The sequence below is a fragment of the Wyeomyia smithii genome, chromosome 2 (assembly GCF_029784165.1).
Source record: "Wyeomyia smithii strain HCP4-BCI-WySm-NY-G18 chromosome 2, ASM2978416v1, whole genome shotgun sequence".
In the NCBI taxonomy this organism is placed as follows: domain Eukaryota; kingdom Metazoa; phylum Arthropoda; class Insecta; order Diptera; family Culicidae; genus Wyeomyia; species Wyeomyia smithii.
The window spans coordinates 126,845,436-126,860,051 of record NC_073695.1 but is presented as its reverse complement, the minus strand read 5'-3'; the positions used below and the strand labels follow the sequence as shown (position 1 = coordinate 126,860,051).

The 14,616-nt window shown below is 37.6% G+C and overlaps 2 protein-coding genes across 5 annotated transcripts in view; both read right to left on the bottom strand.

Moving 5' to 3' along the window:
* Positions 1–13,882, bottom strand: part of LOC129726100 (putative 1-phosphatidylinositol 3-phosphate 5-kinase) — a 287,136-nt gene extending 273,254 nt beyond the window's left edge. For all 4 annotated transcript variants that reach the window (XM_055682741.1, XM_055682740.1, XM_055682743.1 and 1 more), the window contains exons 1-2: positions 13,556–13,882; positions 13,306–13,495 (exon numbers count right to left, since the gene is read on the bottom strand). In XM_055682741.1, coding sequence (XP_055538716.1) covers positions 13,306–13,495; positions 13,556–13,882 — 517 coding nt within the window. The remainder of the gene's footprint in view (positions 1–13,305; positions 13,496–13,555) is intronic.
* Positions 13,883–13,916: 34 nt separating this feature from the next.
* On the bottom strand, positions 13,917–14,410 carry LOC129726102 (anaphase-promoting complex subunit 13). The gene is made up of 2 exons (XM_055682745.1): positions 14,206–14,410; positions 13,917–14,154 (listed from the first exon to the last, which is right to left on the bottom strand). Exons 1-2 carry the CDS (start codon positions 14,215–14,217, stop codon positions 13,924–13,926), a joined length of 243 nt encoding a protein of 80 aa, XP_055538720.1. The 5' UTR covers positions 14,218–14,410; the 3' UTR covers positions 13,917–13,923.
* Between the last annotated feature and the right edge of the window lie 206 nt (positions 14,411–14,616).

Sequence of the window (14,616 nt, the reverse complement as noted above, 5' to 3'; positions counted from 1 at the left end):
TTGTAACGATTTAGAGCGAATTTTTATTTTTCATTTAAAAACCGAAGGAAAATGATATAAAGTTCTAAAAAATCACGTTTTGCTTAGAAAATTACACTCTTTTGGATGATATATAAAAATCGGAAATCCGTGAATAACTAAACAACCCAATTAGAGTCAGGTTTTTTTTAAGCGGTTCTTTTATACGCGGATTTTTTTACGAGTTTTCTTTTACGCGGATTTTTGAGCTAACGCGGATTTTTGAATTAACGCGTTTTTTACGCGGATTTTTGAACTAACGCGTTTTTTTACGCGACACCGCGCTAATTCAAAACAATTTTCGCGAATTTCCTAATTAACGTGGGTTTGAAACCAGAAACGTTTAAGTGTTTATCTAGTAAAAGACTAAGTCCAAAAAATACCCTCCGCCCACCGAAAGATCCGGAATGACCGTCAAAGAGGACAATTTTAAATACTGGTTCTAGAGCGTCTCGGTTTTTTTTCTAAAGCCCTTCTTGCTGGACTACTTTACGCGGATTTTAAGAAAAACGTGTTTTTTACGCGGATTTTTAAATTAGCGAGTTTTTTTTTACGCGGATTTTTGAATCAGCGCGTTTTTTTACGCGGATTTTCGAATTACCGCGGTTTTTATGCGTTTTTTTACGAGGTACGATTCCCCCGCGTAAAAAAAACCTGACTGTATACAGGTTTGGATTGCTCTTAGTGCATCCGAAACAATAGACCATTTCACGAACTGACAGGTGTCACGGATCCTGCTGATGTTCTTGATGCTTTCACGTGCATTATGTCAGCGGTTCCAAATTTTCTGTCAAAATTTCGTTCATGAATCAAGTTCCCAAACGTCTCTGGAATGGTCTATGGGATGAGCGACAACGAAAACTTTTTGTAGAAAAAAAAAACGCTAAGGGCATCTTCAGCGGTGGTCCAAATCGTTGTTTTGTTCTATTTTTTTGGAACAAACTCAAATTCACTGCTGCACCGGTGGTGTAAATTTTGTTTTATACCAGTTCTAAATTGAAAAAAATTGAAACTGGTATACGTTTTGGTCTATTTTTGTCACTTTTTGGAACAAGAAATAGATCGTTCTAAAACCCTTTGTACGCTGCCAATAGGTGGGTAAAATGTCAATTGAATACCTCATTTTTGGCTATTTCCATATAGAGTTCTCCAAGCGAAAACACACAAACACTACGACACGGCCCGCTTTACACTGTATATTGAAATTTGTGAGAGTGTGAATCAAACTCGGTAGTTTTTTATGATATCTTTCAGATGACAGTTCTCACAGGTGACAAAAAATTCTTACAGCTAACAAAAAATAAATCGTAAACATCGCACTAATACAAACGCACCTGGAGAATTCTATAAGCATTTTGCGAGTGTTGGGGAATAAACAAAACAGAGATTTTATATGACAACTCACAATTTATTTTTGTGGCTTTTCTGAAGGAGAATATGAACAGGTTTGTCGTTTTTGGCATCAAGGAAACCGACCAGCAAAATGGAGAATTATGAAAGACCATAACCGTCGCCTTAATTGTCTTGGGACTAGAGGAAAACTTAAGAGGCCAGAAAAATGTTTCTAGAAGACACTGAACTGAAAACGTTTAAAATGCTGGGGTGACATTGCGCATTTCGTTTCGAGCAACTCGAACAAAACTAAATGATCTCTGGAGGGCGTTATGTTTCGTTTTTCGTATTTTTTGACTTTGCGAGTTAGATGAGCCGCAGGACAAATGACAATGACTGCTCCTTTTAAGCTTAAAGCATAACTGGCAGTATGTGACCTACGCGATCAAATATTTCACGCTATCCTCCGAAACCCTACTTGTAGCAGAAATTTTATATCATACCAATCCAACCTGAGAAATGTCTCAAACGCTCGGGTCAAACCGTCAAATCCATAAAGTCTTGTGGATATAAAGTGTCTTGCCAAAGTAATCGTTTGATGTGCGTAAAAATTATCGAGTTTCCGTTTGTTAAATATTGAGTGTTTTTTATTATAACAAGTCTCATTAACTGATAGCATGGGGTATTGAATTGTTGACAGTGTGACAGATGTCAGCAGTTCAAAATAACAAGATATACAACACCGGTGCGGAGAACGAAAAGTTGGTCTATATTAGCTGGCTCTCTTTAGGTTTCGCTGGTGTAAATCTAGTATAAAGTTGTTTCAAAAATAGACCACCGCTGAAGATGCCCTAAGAGTACACGCGGTTAAAGAAGAAGGCAATAAACTAAAAAAGCCGTATCGTTAGTAGATGTTGTGTACGAAAACTCGATGAACATGATTAATAAACCAGAAAACGCAAACAAAACAAAATCTCCATAAATATAGCCAAAAAAGTCGTAAAAAGCTTTTACCGAACAAAAATCGATATTTTGTTAAATCGATTTTTCAGGCTCGATTTTCTTATGAATCGATTTTATTGATTTTGATTAATCGATGCAGGAGAATCGATTTTTGTTCAAAGATCGCCCATTGCTACAAATACTGTTGCGAAAACGACATTTCGTTTAGGGTTGTCGATATTGAAAATAAAATATCGATATTCGTTTTATCGATATTAAAGGCAACATCGATATTGAAATCGATTACGCCTGTCGATATCGATATTTTATCGATATTTTCCTCATATATTTTTAGTTTGGCCATCAGTTAGGCCTGTAACAAGCTGAACGCCAACGTGAGCGATCGGGCGAGATTTTTGCCGAAGTTAATAAACAGCCGTGAGTAGAGTTGTTCATTAACCTACGGCGAGAATCTCACCCGATCGGTCGCGTTGGCGCTCAGCATGTTTCATGCCTTAAGGTATTAGACGAAGCAAATATTTGCTATTTTTCAATACAGATTTTATTTTGTGCAAATAAAAATCGTACCAAAAATAGCAAATATTTGCGTCGTCTAATACCTGCTTTAGTATAGACTGTTCCGAAAATTATAAATACATCTTTTTTCTTGAATAAAACAAAAAATACAGGATTTTTCGGGTCATTTTATTCTGAAATATAGATAATAAGTGTTTTCTTTCCAGTTTCAATTCAAGTTGGGATTATTTCTCGTAGGATACGCGAGTTCTCTAACTTTTCTCTTAACACTACTCATAAGCTTTTGCACAGTGTGTTCTCCGACCATTTTTACCACTTTAAGCCAATCTTTTTTAAATTTTTCAACATTATCCGCTGGTTTGACATATTTCCTCAGCTTTGCCTTGGTCAAAGCCCAAAAAGTTTCAATAGGGCGAATTCCAGGGCAGTTTGAAGGATTCATCTCCTTTGGGACACATGTGACATTATTTGTTTTATACCAACCTAGTGCATCCTTAGAGTAATGGCAGGAAGCAAGATCGGGCCAAAAGATTGGAGGATTGTTATGCTGCTTAACCATGGGTTACAACCTTTTCTGCAAACATCCTTTCACGTAAATTTTACCATTCATTGTGTCATTCGTAATGAATCGACGAGATATTTTCCCACATTCACAATTGGCCTGCCAAACCATTACCTTCTTGCCGAATTTTTTTGTGTAAATGGCTTTCACTGGTCCAGGGACATCCTATCCCTTCGGTGATGTATAAAATTGCGGTCCTGTCAGAGTCTTATAGTCCAGTTTTATGTAGGTTTCGTCATCCATGATAACACACCCCATTTTTTTGGGCAGAAGTTTGTCATAAAGCTTCCGAGCTCTTGGTTTCACAGATTCAGCTTGTTTTGGATTTCGTTTTGCCTGCTTCTGCTTCCGGCGGGTCTGCAGACCCATTCTTTCCTTGGCACGCATAACGTTACTCGCCGAGGTTCCAAGCTTTCTCGCCACATCTCGTGCTGATACTGAAGGATGCCGCTTGTAGTATTCCTTAACTGTTTCGTCCATTGTGGGATCAACAGGCCCGGGTTTTCTACCACGTCTTGGGGCATCAGTAAATGTGCACTCTTCACAATACTTCCGCAATGCGGTTTGAACTGCTCCGACACTTATACCTTCTTCTCTGGCTAATTTTCTTATAGAAAGACCACTCACGGTGCCCCATTTGTGCACAATTCGCGTTCTTTGCTCGGGAGAAAGGCCACGCATTTTCAAAATTTCGCACTAAATGTTAGAAAAAATGACAGCATCTGTTTCTTTTGGATGTAAACAACAGGACGCAGCCAACGTTTGGTTGAATACTGCACGTTATTTGAAATGACGGTTGATCGTAAGTGTATTTATAATTATCGGAACGGTCTATATTGCATATTCCGGCGAAGTGTTTGCTATTTCATCTCGTCCGTTAGGTCAGCGGGCCGATTGCTGATCGCTTTACGCAAGGTGCATTTTCCAATCAGATTAAACCGACGTTTCGCGAGCCGCGTCTCCTAATCGTCACTGATCCATTGACTAATCACCAGCCAGTTACTGAAGCATCCTACGTGAACATTCATGTTATCGCTTATGTGACACCGATTCTTTACTGAAATTCATCTATTCTGCCATCCCAATGCAACACCAAGGCATCGCATTTGATCGGTTTAATGTGGTGGTTATTGCCCCGAAAAGTTCCACATCCAATTTTTTGGAAATTCGCTCTATACATGCTGTCAAAAAAAATGGAAATACCTACTTTTTAGTTGGTTTGCCTTAAAATAGCTGAAATAGAGTAAACGTCCTTCAATTGCTGTTGACCTATTTTCGAATAAATATATTTATCAATGGAGAAACCAAGCCTTAACCAAGGTGACCACCCAACCGGGAGAACCGGGAAAAAACCTGGAATTGTTTGGAACCGGGAAAAACCGGGAAAAAAAACGGGAATTTCACTGAATATTACAAGCCGGGGTGAGATTGTCAGCTATCTCATGGCGATCACTAAAATTTCTTGAATAAGTTTTCTCAAAAACGACAAACAAAGACTGGTCTTCTGACCCGGAAGAGATGGCTGACAGGTCACGGGCTGGATGGCACAATCTCACCCCGGCTGCCAGTATATTCAACTCACTTCTCACAGTGCTTATATCAGTTTAGTTTTTATTCATCTTTCTCTTGGAAGCTAACTTGACCACGGTAAGCTCCCCGGAAGTAGCTGTCAAACGGCTCGAATTTTGCCTAGAGCAAATGGTTCACAAAGATAATCTCGCGGGAACTGTAGTTGACAGATTTCGCCATGAATACTCACAACTGTTGAGTATTGTTGATTTTCTACCGCCGCAGTGAAAAACGCCTTGATACTTTCTGTAGAGATCTGATAGCTGTTTTGGGCAAGAACCGTCCTAACTTGACCGTGTTTATTAAGGAGATTTTGATCCAGCGGTTGGTGTACGATGCAGTGCAGGACGCCGGTGGTGAAGACGAAATTGATATCACCAAGTCCTTAATCTATTACGCTCGCGTTTCACATAGCCGATATGTTGAATTGTTGAAGACAAAGAAGAAGGAGAATTCAGATCAAGATGAAGAAGCCAGAAAGAAGAATGCCACGGCCCGTGCTCTTAAAGCTAATGTGTTTAAGTGTAATTCTTTTATATACATATATTGAATCTTAGGTGGTTGAGGTAAAAACGGTTCCTACAAACTTAATTTGGCCTAGGAGTCCCCGGTAATGAATATTATATGCGTTGTTTATAAGTTTTAAAAATTCTACGCCCTTGCGAGCGGCCTTCCGGCAGTTAACCGGAACATTCGCCATGGCGGGCGAAAACATGCGTGCAGGCATGTTTTCAAGCTTTTTCTGTGTTTTTTATTAATTCCTCCTCCGTTTTCGCGACAAAATTGTTGGAATAGATCTTGCACTTCAAGTTTGCCCAGAAATTCGCCGACTTCGGTACCACATCGATATTTAGCCGCTCCATCTCCTCCAACGATCGCTTCGAGTAGTGGGTCAAATCTGGCCAGAACACCGTGTCTTCGCCCTTATGGTATTTCTTGATAAACGACGCAACTTCTGGCAGGCACTTCGTACTATAAATTTCCTCGTTCACGGTCAGCCCGGAGCAAAAGAAGAGCTACTTTGACATCCCTTTTCCGCTGATTGTCAACCACAGCCACAACTTCTTGGGGAACTTGGTCTGTGAAATATACTTCACCTCGGTGCTCACTTTCTTCGTAGGGGAGGTAAAATACGAAGTGCCCTACTAATCGTTGTCATCTAGGGTTTGATTGGTCTCGTCGCCAATCACCACTGCCACATCGCGATTTGCCGGGGAAATCGACTTGACCATCTTAAACCGCTGTCGCTGCGTCATTGCCTGCAGCTCCGAGACTAGCACCAGTGGACGGGACTGCGGCTTCCTGACTGTATGCCCATGTTTTCCAAAAACTTTTTCACTGTTTTACCGCATGCACCAACCTCCCGGTCAAGTGCACGCAGCGATTTAGCCACTTTTCCTTCGGTCTTCCTCTTCAGCATCCTTTGAAGCTTCTTGTCGTTCAGGGTCGTTGGCCGTCCAGAACTGGGCTTTCTTCCGATGCTTTGATCGTTGTCCAATTGTGTCAAGATATTGTAGATGCCGGAACGGGCATACCAGGCGTCTACAAAGTGCCGCACGATGTCCGTTTTTGACGTGGCGGGGAACCATTTTTTTACCGCAAACGTTATCCTCTTGAAAAAGATGACGTCCGTCACATTTTTCGAATTTCTGCAACAATATCTCTGCATTTTAATAAGCCTGAACACGCTTAAAAAGTGACTATATTAGAATGTAATTCGATAATGGGATGTAAATCGACAGTCACGCTTTTTAAATCCTTAACTGTATGAAAAAAGGCAAAATTCTGAAGTACAAATAACCGGGAAAATTATTTGAACAAACCGGGAAAAACCGAGAAAAAACCGGGAATTTAATTTCGAGTTTTGAGTGGCCACCCTGCTTAACGTTTGTTTTCAGTATAATGTGCACTTTCAATGAATATCTTATATTGTGTGTAAGCATTTTAAATTTAATGTTGATGCCATGATGAATTTTTGATCGGTAGGCAAAATTTTGCCGGCAGCACTCCTCTGATGGCAACCAAGAATATCGGACAGCAATATCGAGTCGCAATATCAAAATATCGATAATATCAAAGGCGCCAACATCGGTCAAAAATATCGATATTGTGGCGAGAGAATATCGATAATATCGAATATCGATAAAATATCAACAACCCTAATTTCGTTTTAATGTGACCCCGTTTGCCGCACGCATAGCAGTCGATGTTTTCGCTTGATGGTTGTGTTCGTCGTGTTTGCATGTGTCAACGTCGGTGCGGTTCTTCGTATTTCGATCGGCTCGATCGCTGTCGGACTAAGTTGATGTGCTCGGCTGCCTCTGCGTTCTTGCGGTCTTCGTCTTGCTCATACTTTAGAGCGAGCTCTCTCACTTTTTCGAACATGACGTTTTCATCTTCTTCGCAGATCCGATCTAATGCTTTTCCCGAAAGTCCCGTAATGAATTTGTTGGTTAGGTCGTGATCCAAGTGGTTCCCAAACAAACAATTAGCCGATAATCGTCTAATCCTAGCGACTCACATGTTCACGTTCTCCGGGCCGTGTTCACCCCGCTTCGCTGCGAAAAACAACCTTCTTTCTCGATGGACCACCGTGGTCGGTGTAAAATGCGATGCTAGCAACTGGCATAACTGTTCGTATGTTTTCGCCGCTGGTACTGCTAGTGTGCACAAATCCCGCACCAGCTTATAAGTTTTCGCACTTGAGCAAAATCATTTCAAATCGCCTGGAAATACGCGAAAATTTAATCGACCATTTTTGATTTGAATGAAACTTTGCACACGTATTTGGCTTAGCAAACTGAGCATTTTTCACAGGTGGAGAGATTTTTTACACCCATGAGTTACATTCTAAAAGGGCGTATGCCTTTTAGCATAGGTTTTATTCGAAGCATTGTTGCCCAGAAACCGTTGGGTGTATAGAAAAATTGTCTGAGAATGAGTTGTAGCGAATCGAAATGCATCATAAAAAAAATCAACTGTACAAAAAACATTTTTTTGACAAAAAAAAATAAAAATAAACATTATTTTTCAATTAAAAAATAAGAGTTGAATTTTTTTTTATTTGTTATTTATGAAACTTGACGTTAATGCGCAACTTTTAAAAAAAGTCCAGGATGGAGAAATGAGAATTAATTTTTTTAAGGTAGATTAATTTTTTTGTGAAAATTCTAATTCAAACATTTTCAAAATATTTGTATTCTGATGATTTTAAAAGATGCAGAGAGTCATTTTGAATCAAAAAGCTAGTAAACATTCTAAAGGCATTGGTTTTCGAGATATTTCTAATTTAAGCTCGAAAAATTATAATTATTTAGGAAAATACACGTTTTTCTTAATTTGTCCATGGTTCTCCAGCAAAAACCATATGTTCATTGGAATGCTTGATCAAAAATATACAATTCATTCTTTGACAACAAAACGATTGGGCGAACGGTTCTCAAGAAAAGAGTTAATTGTTTTAAGTGATATAAATATATATAAGAATCAAATATTTATTTTCGAGTTTTATTATCTTAGGAACATATTTTTTTATGACATAGATACTTTACAGAACTATTTTCACCTTATATTTTATATACATCATAAGTAAATGATTCGTCATCTTTTAAAAACAGCTTCGTTTGTATCTTATTTTCTGAAATCGGAACAAAAGAGCAATACTTTTGTATGGCAGCTATTATTATAGATTTTTTGAAAATATTGCTCCATTCTGTTACTCCTTGTTCATATTCTTCATATGATACCCAACTAAATGACATTTTTGATGAATTTTTATTACTTTTCTGATTAGACCAATCATACAATTCTTTTGCGCTTGCAATGGGATGTTCATGTTCTTTAGCTAAACTTGCATTTTTTGCCATTCGTTTTAATGTGCCACCAATTGCATCGCATGGGCCTTTACCACGAGAAGTCGCAAAAAAATGCCACTCTGCATCGAGGTTATATTTTGTTTTGAACTTGCAAAGACTTGCAAAGTTTTTTATATTTTTGTATTGTGAGGCAGCTCCATCAGACAATAATATCGCTTTTTTCAACTCTATTGTTGTTTTCAAAAAAACTCATTAATATGGCAATGAACACCTGAACCGCAACAGTATCATGATGGAGTACTTCCGATATTATGATGAAGCTGATATTCTTAAGTGTTCCAGATTCTGAATAGTAAACAATGAAGGGATGAATGGTGGCTTGAGAGCTTCGTAGCCGCAAGGTTACAGAGTCCGCTTTGATAAGCGAGTGGTCGTGGGTTCGAATCTCAGTAGAATCAGGTCATTTGGTTGTCAAAGGACTTTAACATGGGTTAATTCTCAGGCTCTCTACTACATACCTTCAAGCTGAATTCTCTATAGTAACCTTGCTAACTTTCATCCTAACAAAAAAGTCCCTTTTATAATAAAACTGTTCTGAGTAACGTATAAATAGTTCTCTTCAGGGAATTGTAATTATTACGCGGTCTTGGCTGGAGGAACGAGGTTTCGATACGACTCCTTTCTCTTGACAGAAATATAAGTCCTACTTATAATAAACCTGACCAGAGGTGAAGCATTGAGTGCCTCTTCAGGGAATTGTGATTGTGACGCGGTGTTGGTAGGAGGAACGAGGTTCGATAAGACTCCTTCCTCTTGACAAAATAAGTCCTTATAATAAAACTGATTTCAGAAATTGTAATTGGCGACATTGGCACGAGGAACGAGGTTTCGATAAGACTCGTTCCTCTTGACATAATAAGTCCCTCTTAGAATAAACCTGGTCAGAGAGGAACGTTAGGTGTAGCCTCAGTTCGGGCAATTGTAATTTGGCGATATTGGTAGGATAGAAAAGAGGCCCGGTATAGTAGAGCAGTAAGCTTGAAATTTAAGGGTAAACTCTCACACACAAGCACGGATATAAATTAAAAAAAAAACGTATCATTCACTTCAATAGTGATACTGCCAATAATATGAAGTGCGGAGTACAGAAAACACCTGGGCAATATCACAATAGATCAAAATGTCTCTGGTCGCAGTGATGAGTCCACACAGAGAAAAAAAATGGTGGCTTGACTATCATTCCAATAACTACACGAATCACAAATTGATAAAGACGTATTAAAATGAGCTTGACTGTTCAATATTTTTAATTTTGCAATAACGTTTTCGTTTAATTTGCGTAAGCTTGATGAGCACCGATGATCAGGAAAGGGTTTACAGCATTTGGGCTTGGTGTATTCCATTTTCACTTTATTCACCTTCACAAAATGCAAACTGTTACTAACACATCTGGAGTAGTGCAATCGTATTTATATACGAAAACAGATATTATAGGTAACCCAGTAGTTATTGGTTGCGTACTTTACAAACAGTTATTATTAGTGAACAAGTAGGTAGTGTTGTTCGACAAACATATTTTTTATAAAACACTCGGCAAGGGGGAACGTGTAGGTAGGCTAAGGTTTAGCGCTTGAGTTATTTATCCAATCGTTTTGTTGTCAAAGAATGAATTGTATATTTTTGATCGAGCATTTCAATAAACGTATGGTTTTTGCTGGAGAACCATGGACAAATTAAGAAAAACGTGTATTTTCCTAAATAATAATAATTTTTCGAGCTCAAATTTAAAATAACTCGAAAACCGATGCCTTTAGAACGTTTACCACCAAGAGCTTTTTGATTCAAAATGACTCTCTGCATCTTTTAAAATGATCAGAATACAAATATTTTGAAAATGGTAAAATTAGAATTCTTATAAAAAACTAATCTACCATTTTAGTTTTTTTTAGTCAAAAAAAAATTTTTTTTTACAGTGTATATTTTTTAATGGTGCATTTTTAATTCCCTACAACTCATTCTCAGACAGTTTTTCTATACAACCAACGGTTTCTGGGCTACAATGCTTCGAATAAAACCTATGCCAAAAGGCATACGCCCTTTTAGAATGTAACTCATGGGTGTAAAAAATCTCTCCATCTGTGAAAAATGCTCAGTTTGCTAAGCCAAATACGTATTATCAAAATAATTCATTCATATCATGGTCATCTCATACATAGACAATTTCATCATTTGCTTGTTAGTCCTGTTGTAATAAATGATTATTATTATCTAGACCACATTGGTTGGTATTTTTATTTTCCGTTGGTCTAGTTCCGCCACTGTTGTGGCCAATCACCGACGCCCAGGGAGGCGACTCCACACCCAGGACCCTAACTCACGACCCGTTTATTAACGGACCGGCGCCAACGGCTTTACATCCTCATGCGATGGAAGGCGTGATCCCAGAGATTTTCGCCTCAGAAAATCTCCCGGTGTCGGCTAGGATTGAATCTAGACCAGTTGGGTTGGTTGTGAGTGGATCACGCCACCTCACAACCATCGACACCTATGTCGGCGGTGGGATTCGAACCCAGGCGTCGAGCGTGGTTGGCGGAGACGTTACCAACCACACTAGGCCCCCGCTCATCTAGACCACATTGATTAGTCTGTTAAATTTGTCATGTTAGGAGATAGAATTTTCCAATGCTTCACAAACTTGCTCGTAATAGCTAGTCCTACAATGTGTCGGAAGCAAGTTACCAAGTCCTTCAAGAAATAAAAAAGGTTTTTTTTTATTTTGGTGTACACCCCCCTAAATCAAAAAAAATTTACCGTCAAAATAATGTACTCATAAAACTGAGAAACTTTCTAGAAAACATCAAAACGCTAAAACCATGCATTTCGTCACAAACACCAATGCACAGTGAGGAATCGCTGGCAATCGACCTAATATTGAAAATGCGAATTTCATTTCAATTTTATTTTTCATATAGTTGTATAGTAAAGTGTTAGAATCCAAATTTTTGGAGCATTACGAAAAAAATTTGAATTTTCTATGATTTTTCAAAATGTAGTGAGTCAGCGTTTTTTAGCGTTTTTCTTGGAAAAAGTGCAATTTTGCGAAACTTGCTGGAGCCTCAAGGGTAACTTGAATCTCGATGACGTCTAGGGAAAAGTTGTATATAATATAGTGGAGAATAAGTCCCCATCATTGGACAATGTATAATCTCATTGTTATACTCAAAAAAATTAGGCGGAATAAAAAAAATACGTATTTTTTGCATAAAACAGCGTTTAGAGTTTAGACGGCAGGGTTTGGCACTATTGGCACTAGTTTTAAAAGATAGCTTGGAAAAAATGCTTTAAAATGCATCTAGTCCGATCCTGCGCAGAGTACCCTTCTTTCGAAGAGAAACAACGAGTGTTCGGCACATATCGGACTATAAAAATGTGAATTTAAATTGCACACTGCAAACCGTCAACAGAATAACAAATAGCTCGTATTAGTTTGATAATAACAACGTTTAATTAATATAATTAATCACACTATTTCCATATTTACAAGTTTAACTCATCTATATTCCGATAAATAACGAAGTATTAAAAACTAATCATTGTTTATGTTTTGAATCACCAGCACTGAGTACCAAAATCATGTTTTAAGTTTATATCATACCAGTCACAAACAATCGTGTAAGCACAAACCATGACATAATACATCGCCTGCTAATTTCTATAGAGCAAATAGTGAATTATTATTTTGACGTTAGAAACTGCTTTTTGAAAACCCTCCCTTAAGATATTAAAACTGTATTGAAAATGAACACAAAAATGAAGATGAAGGTAGAAGTGAATAAAAAGAAGAATGCGATAAATAGAAGCAATGTAATATAGTCACTTTGAAAAAAAAAAAACAAGTCATAAGTGATTTTGCACACAAAGCATATTTTTTAATTGATTTTTTTTATTTACTTAATAACTGATTAATATTTTGTTATAAAAAAGTCTTTCAAGTATAATGAATTTTATTTTCCAAAAGATTGAAACCGACGTAAAATTTCCCTCACATAATATATATAAAAAACATGAAAATTTCCCTGGCGTTAAAAATATGCATTTTCATGCAAAAATAATATCAAATTCGGCAAACTCAAACTCAGCATCCCAAAATTACATAAAAACCATGTATTTTCCATGATTTGAAAACAATTTTTTGCTTGGCCAGCATTTGTATGGAGTAGCCCCACTGTGCAATGTCCTACTATTTTTTTATTTCGTCCCACTGTGCGCCGGCCACTTCCTTACGGTTGTTGGGGTATGGAAGGATTAGTAAAGGCCCAAATACACAAATGAGATGATCACCACCACGCCTTCTATTTTGTATGGAGAAGGCGTGACTACGCCGTGTGTGTATCTGGGCCTTAACAGTCGTTGTAAAACTATACAACACATTAAAACTATACTTTTTCTGCACTGTCTTAAAATATCAATTTTAAAAACTCTGATTTGATGATGAGTTCGATACTTTTCAGTTAAAACATTGATACGTACCGGTACAGTTGATTAATTTTCCAGGAACAACCTGATTGCAACATTTCGTACAAAAAATTTGCCCACACAATCGACAGTGATGCTTTCTACGAAAAGTTGAAAATTTGGCTGAGCAGTCATAACATTCAATCGATGTAGAATCAGGCATCCAAAGTTTTTGTAACTCAGTATGTTTGTAGTTTTGATAGCTCTAGAATAGAAATATCATGTCAAGACAGAATAGATTTCAAAGCCTACATGGTATTTTTACGGTTGATCTCTGTGAGACTATATTACTCAAACGTTTGAGTACGTTTATTGAAGTTCGTTCATGAACAAAACTTGGCCCGTAACATGGAACTTGATTAGAAAGTTGAGTCTGTACATTATTTAAGCTTTCTTGTTTTTCTTCATGCACATTATTTATTGGGCTGGTTTTATTTTCCACGTTATGATTATCGTTTGATGAAGTTTCACTTCCACTGTTGTATATACTCGCCGTCAACTTAACAAGTTTATTAAATAAAGTTGACGGTTCTTCTTCAAAGTCTCGAGCAAATTCTGTGAGAATTTTTGGTGAATGGAGATTCTTGTTCATTCTAATGTCTTTTATTGATGAGAATGAGGTGATATTTATTTTCAAACGCTGTTTATATTTAGATGATCCGAAATTGAGAGTTCTGGAGCAAGTGACGACAGAGCAAGATCAGACCATTTTTGCTCTTGCTCTTTTAAAGTGAGATGTGAGGAATCGTTATCTGCTTCCGGATCTGGCAGATTTTCCGAAGGCACTAATATTTGATCATTTGGTAGTTCTTCTGACAACCATTCATTATCAACCAAATCAATTAAATATCCATCTGACATAGGCTAGAATAAAAACAAATTGAAAACCAATATGTATACTAAACCAGATATTACCTCACTATCCATTGCTAAACTTCAAATAAATATCAGAAAATTGTTTCTTCAATTCGCGTTGACGGTGTTGCTGATATTTGTTTGGTTTTTGCATGCGATAAAGAAGGAAGGAAATATTTTTGCTTTTGTCATCACGCACATTTTGACAATTACATATGAGTGTTCACGTAGGTGCGAATAGCCTTCGAAATCTCTTTCAACGCGAATAACCCGAATAGGATACAAAACGAATTCAGCTGCATACAGACTAGAATCAGAGATGCCAGATGTTTTTGAAAAATGTCTGCAACTGCTCGAAAAACCGGAAAAATGTGCTCGAAATCTGAAAACAATCTATCCGTGATCCGAAAAAATTTCGCTCGCGCAGGCAAAATTCTGTAAAAATCTGCACACATTTTAAGAAAATCTGCG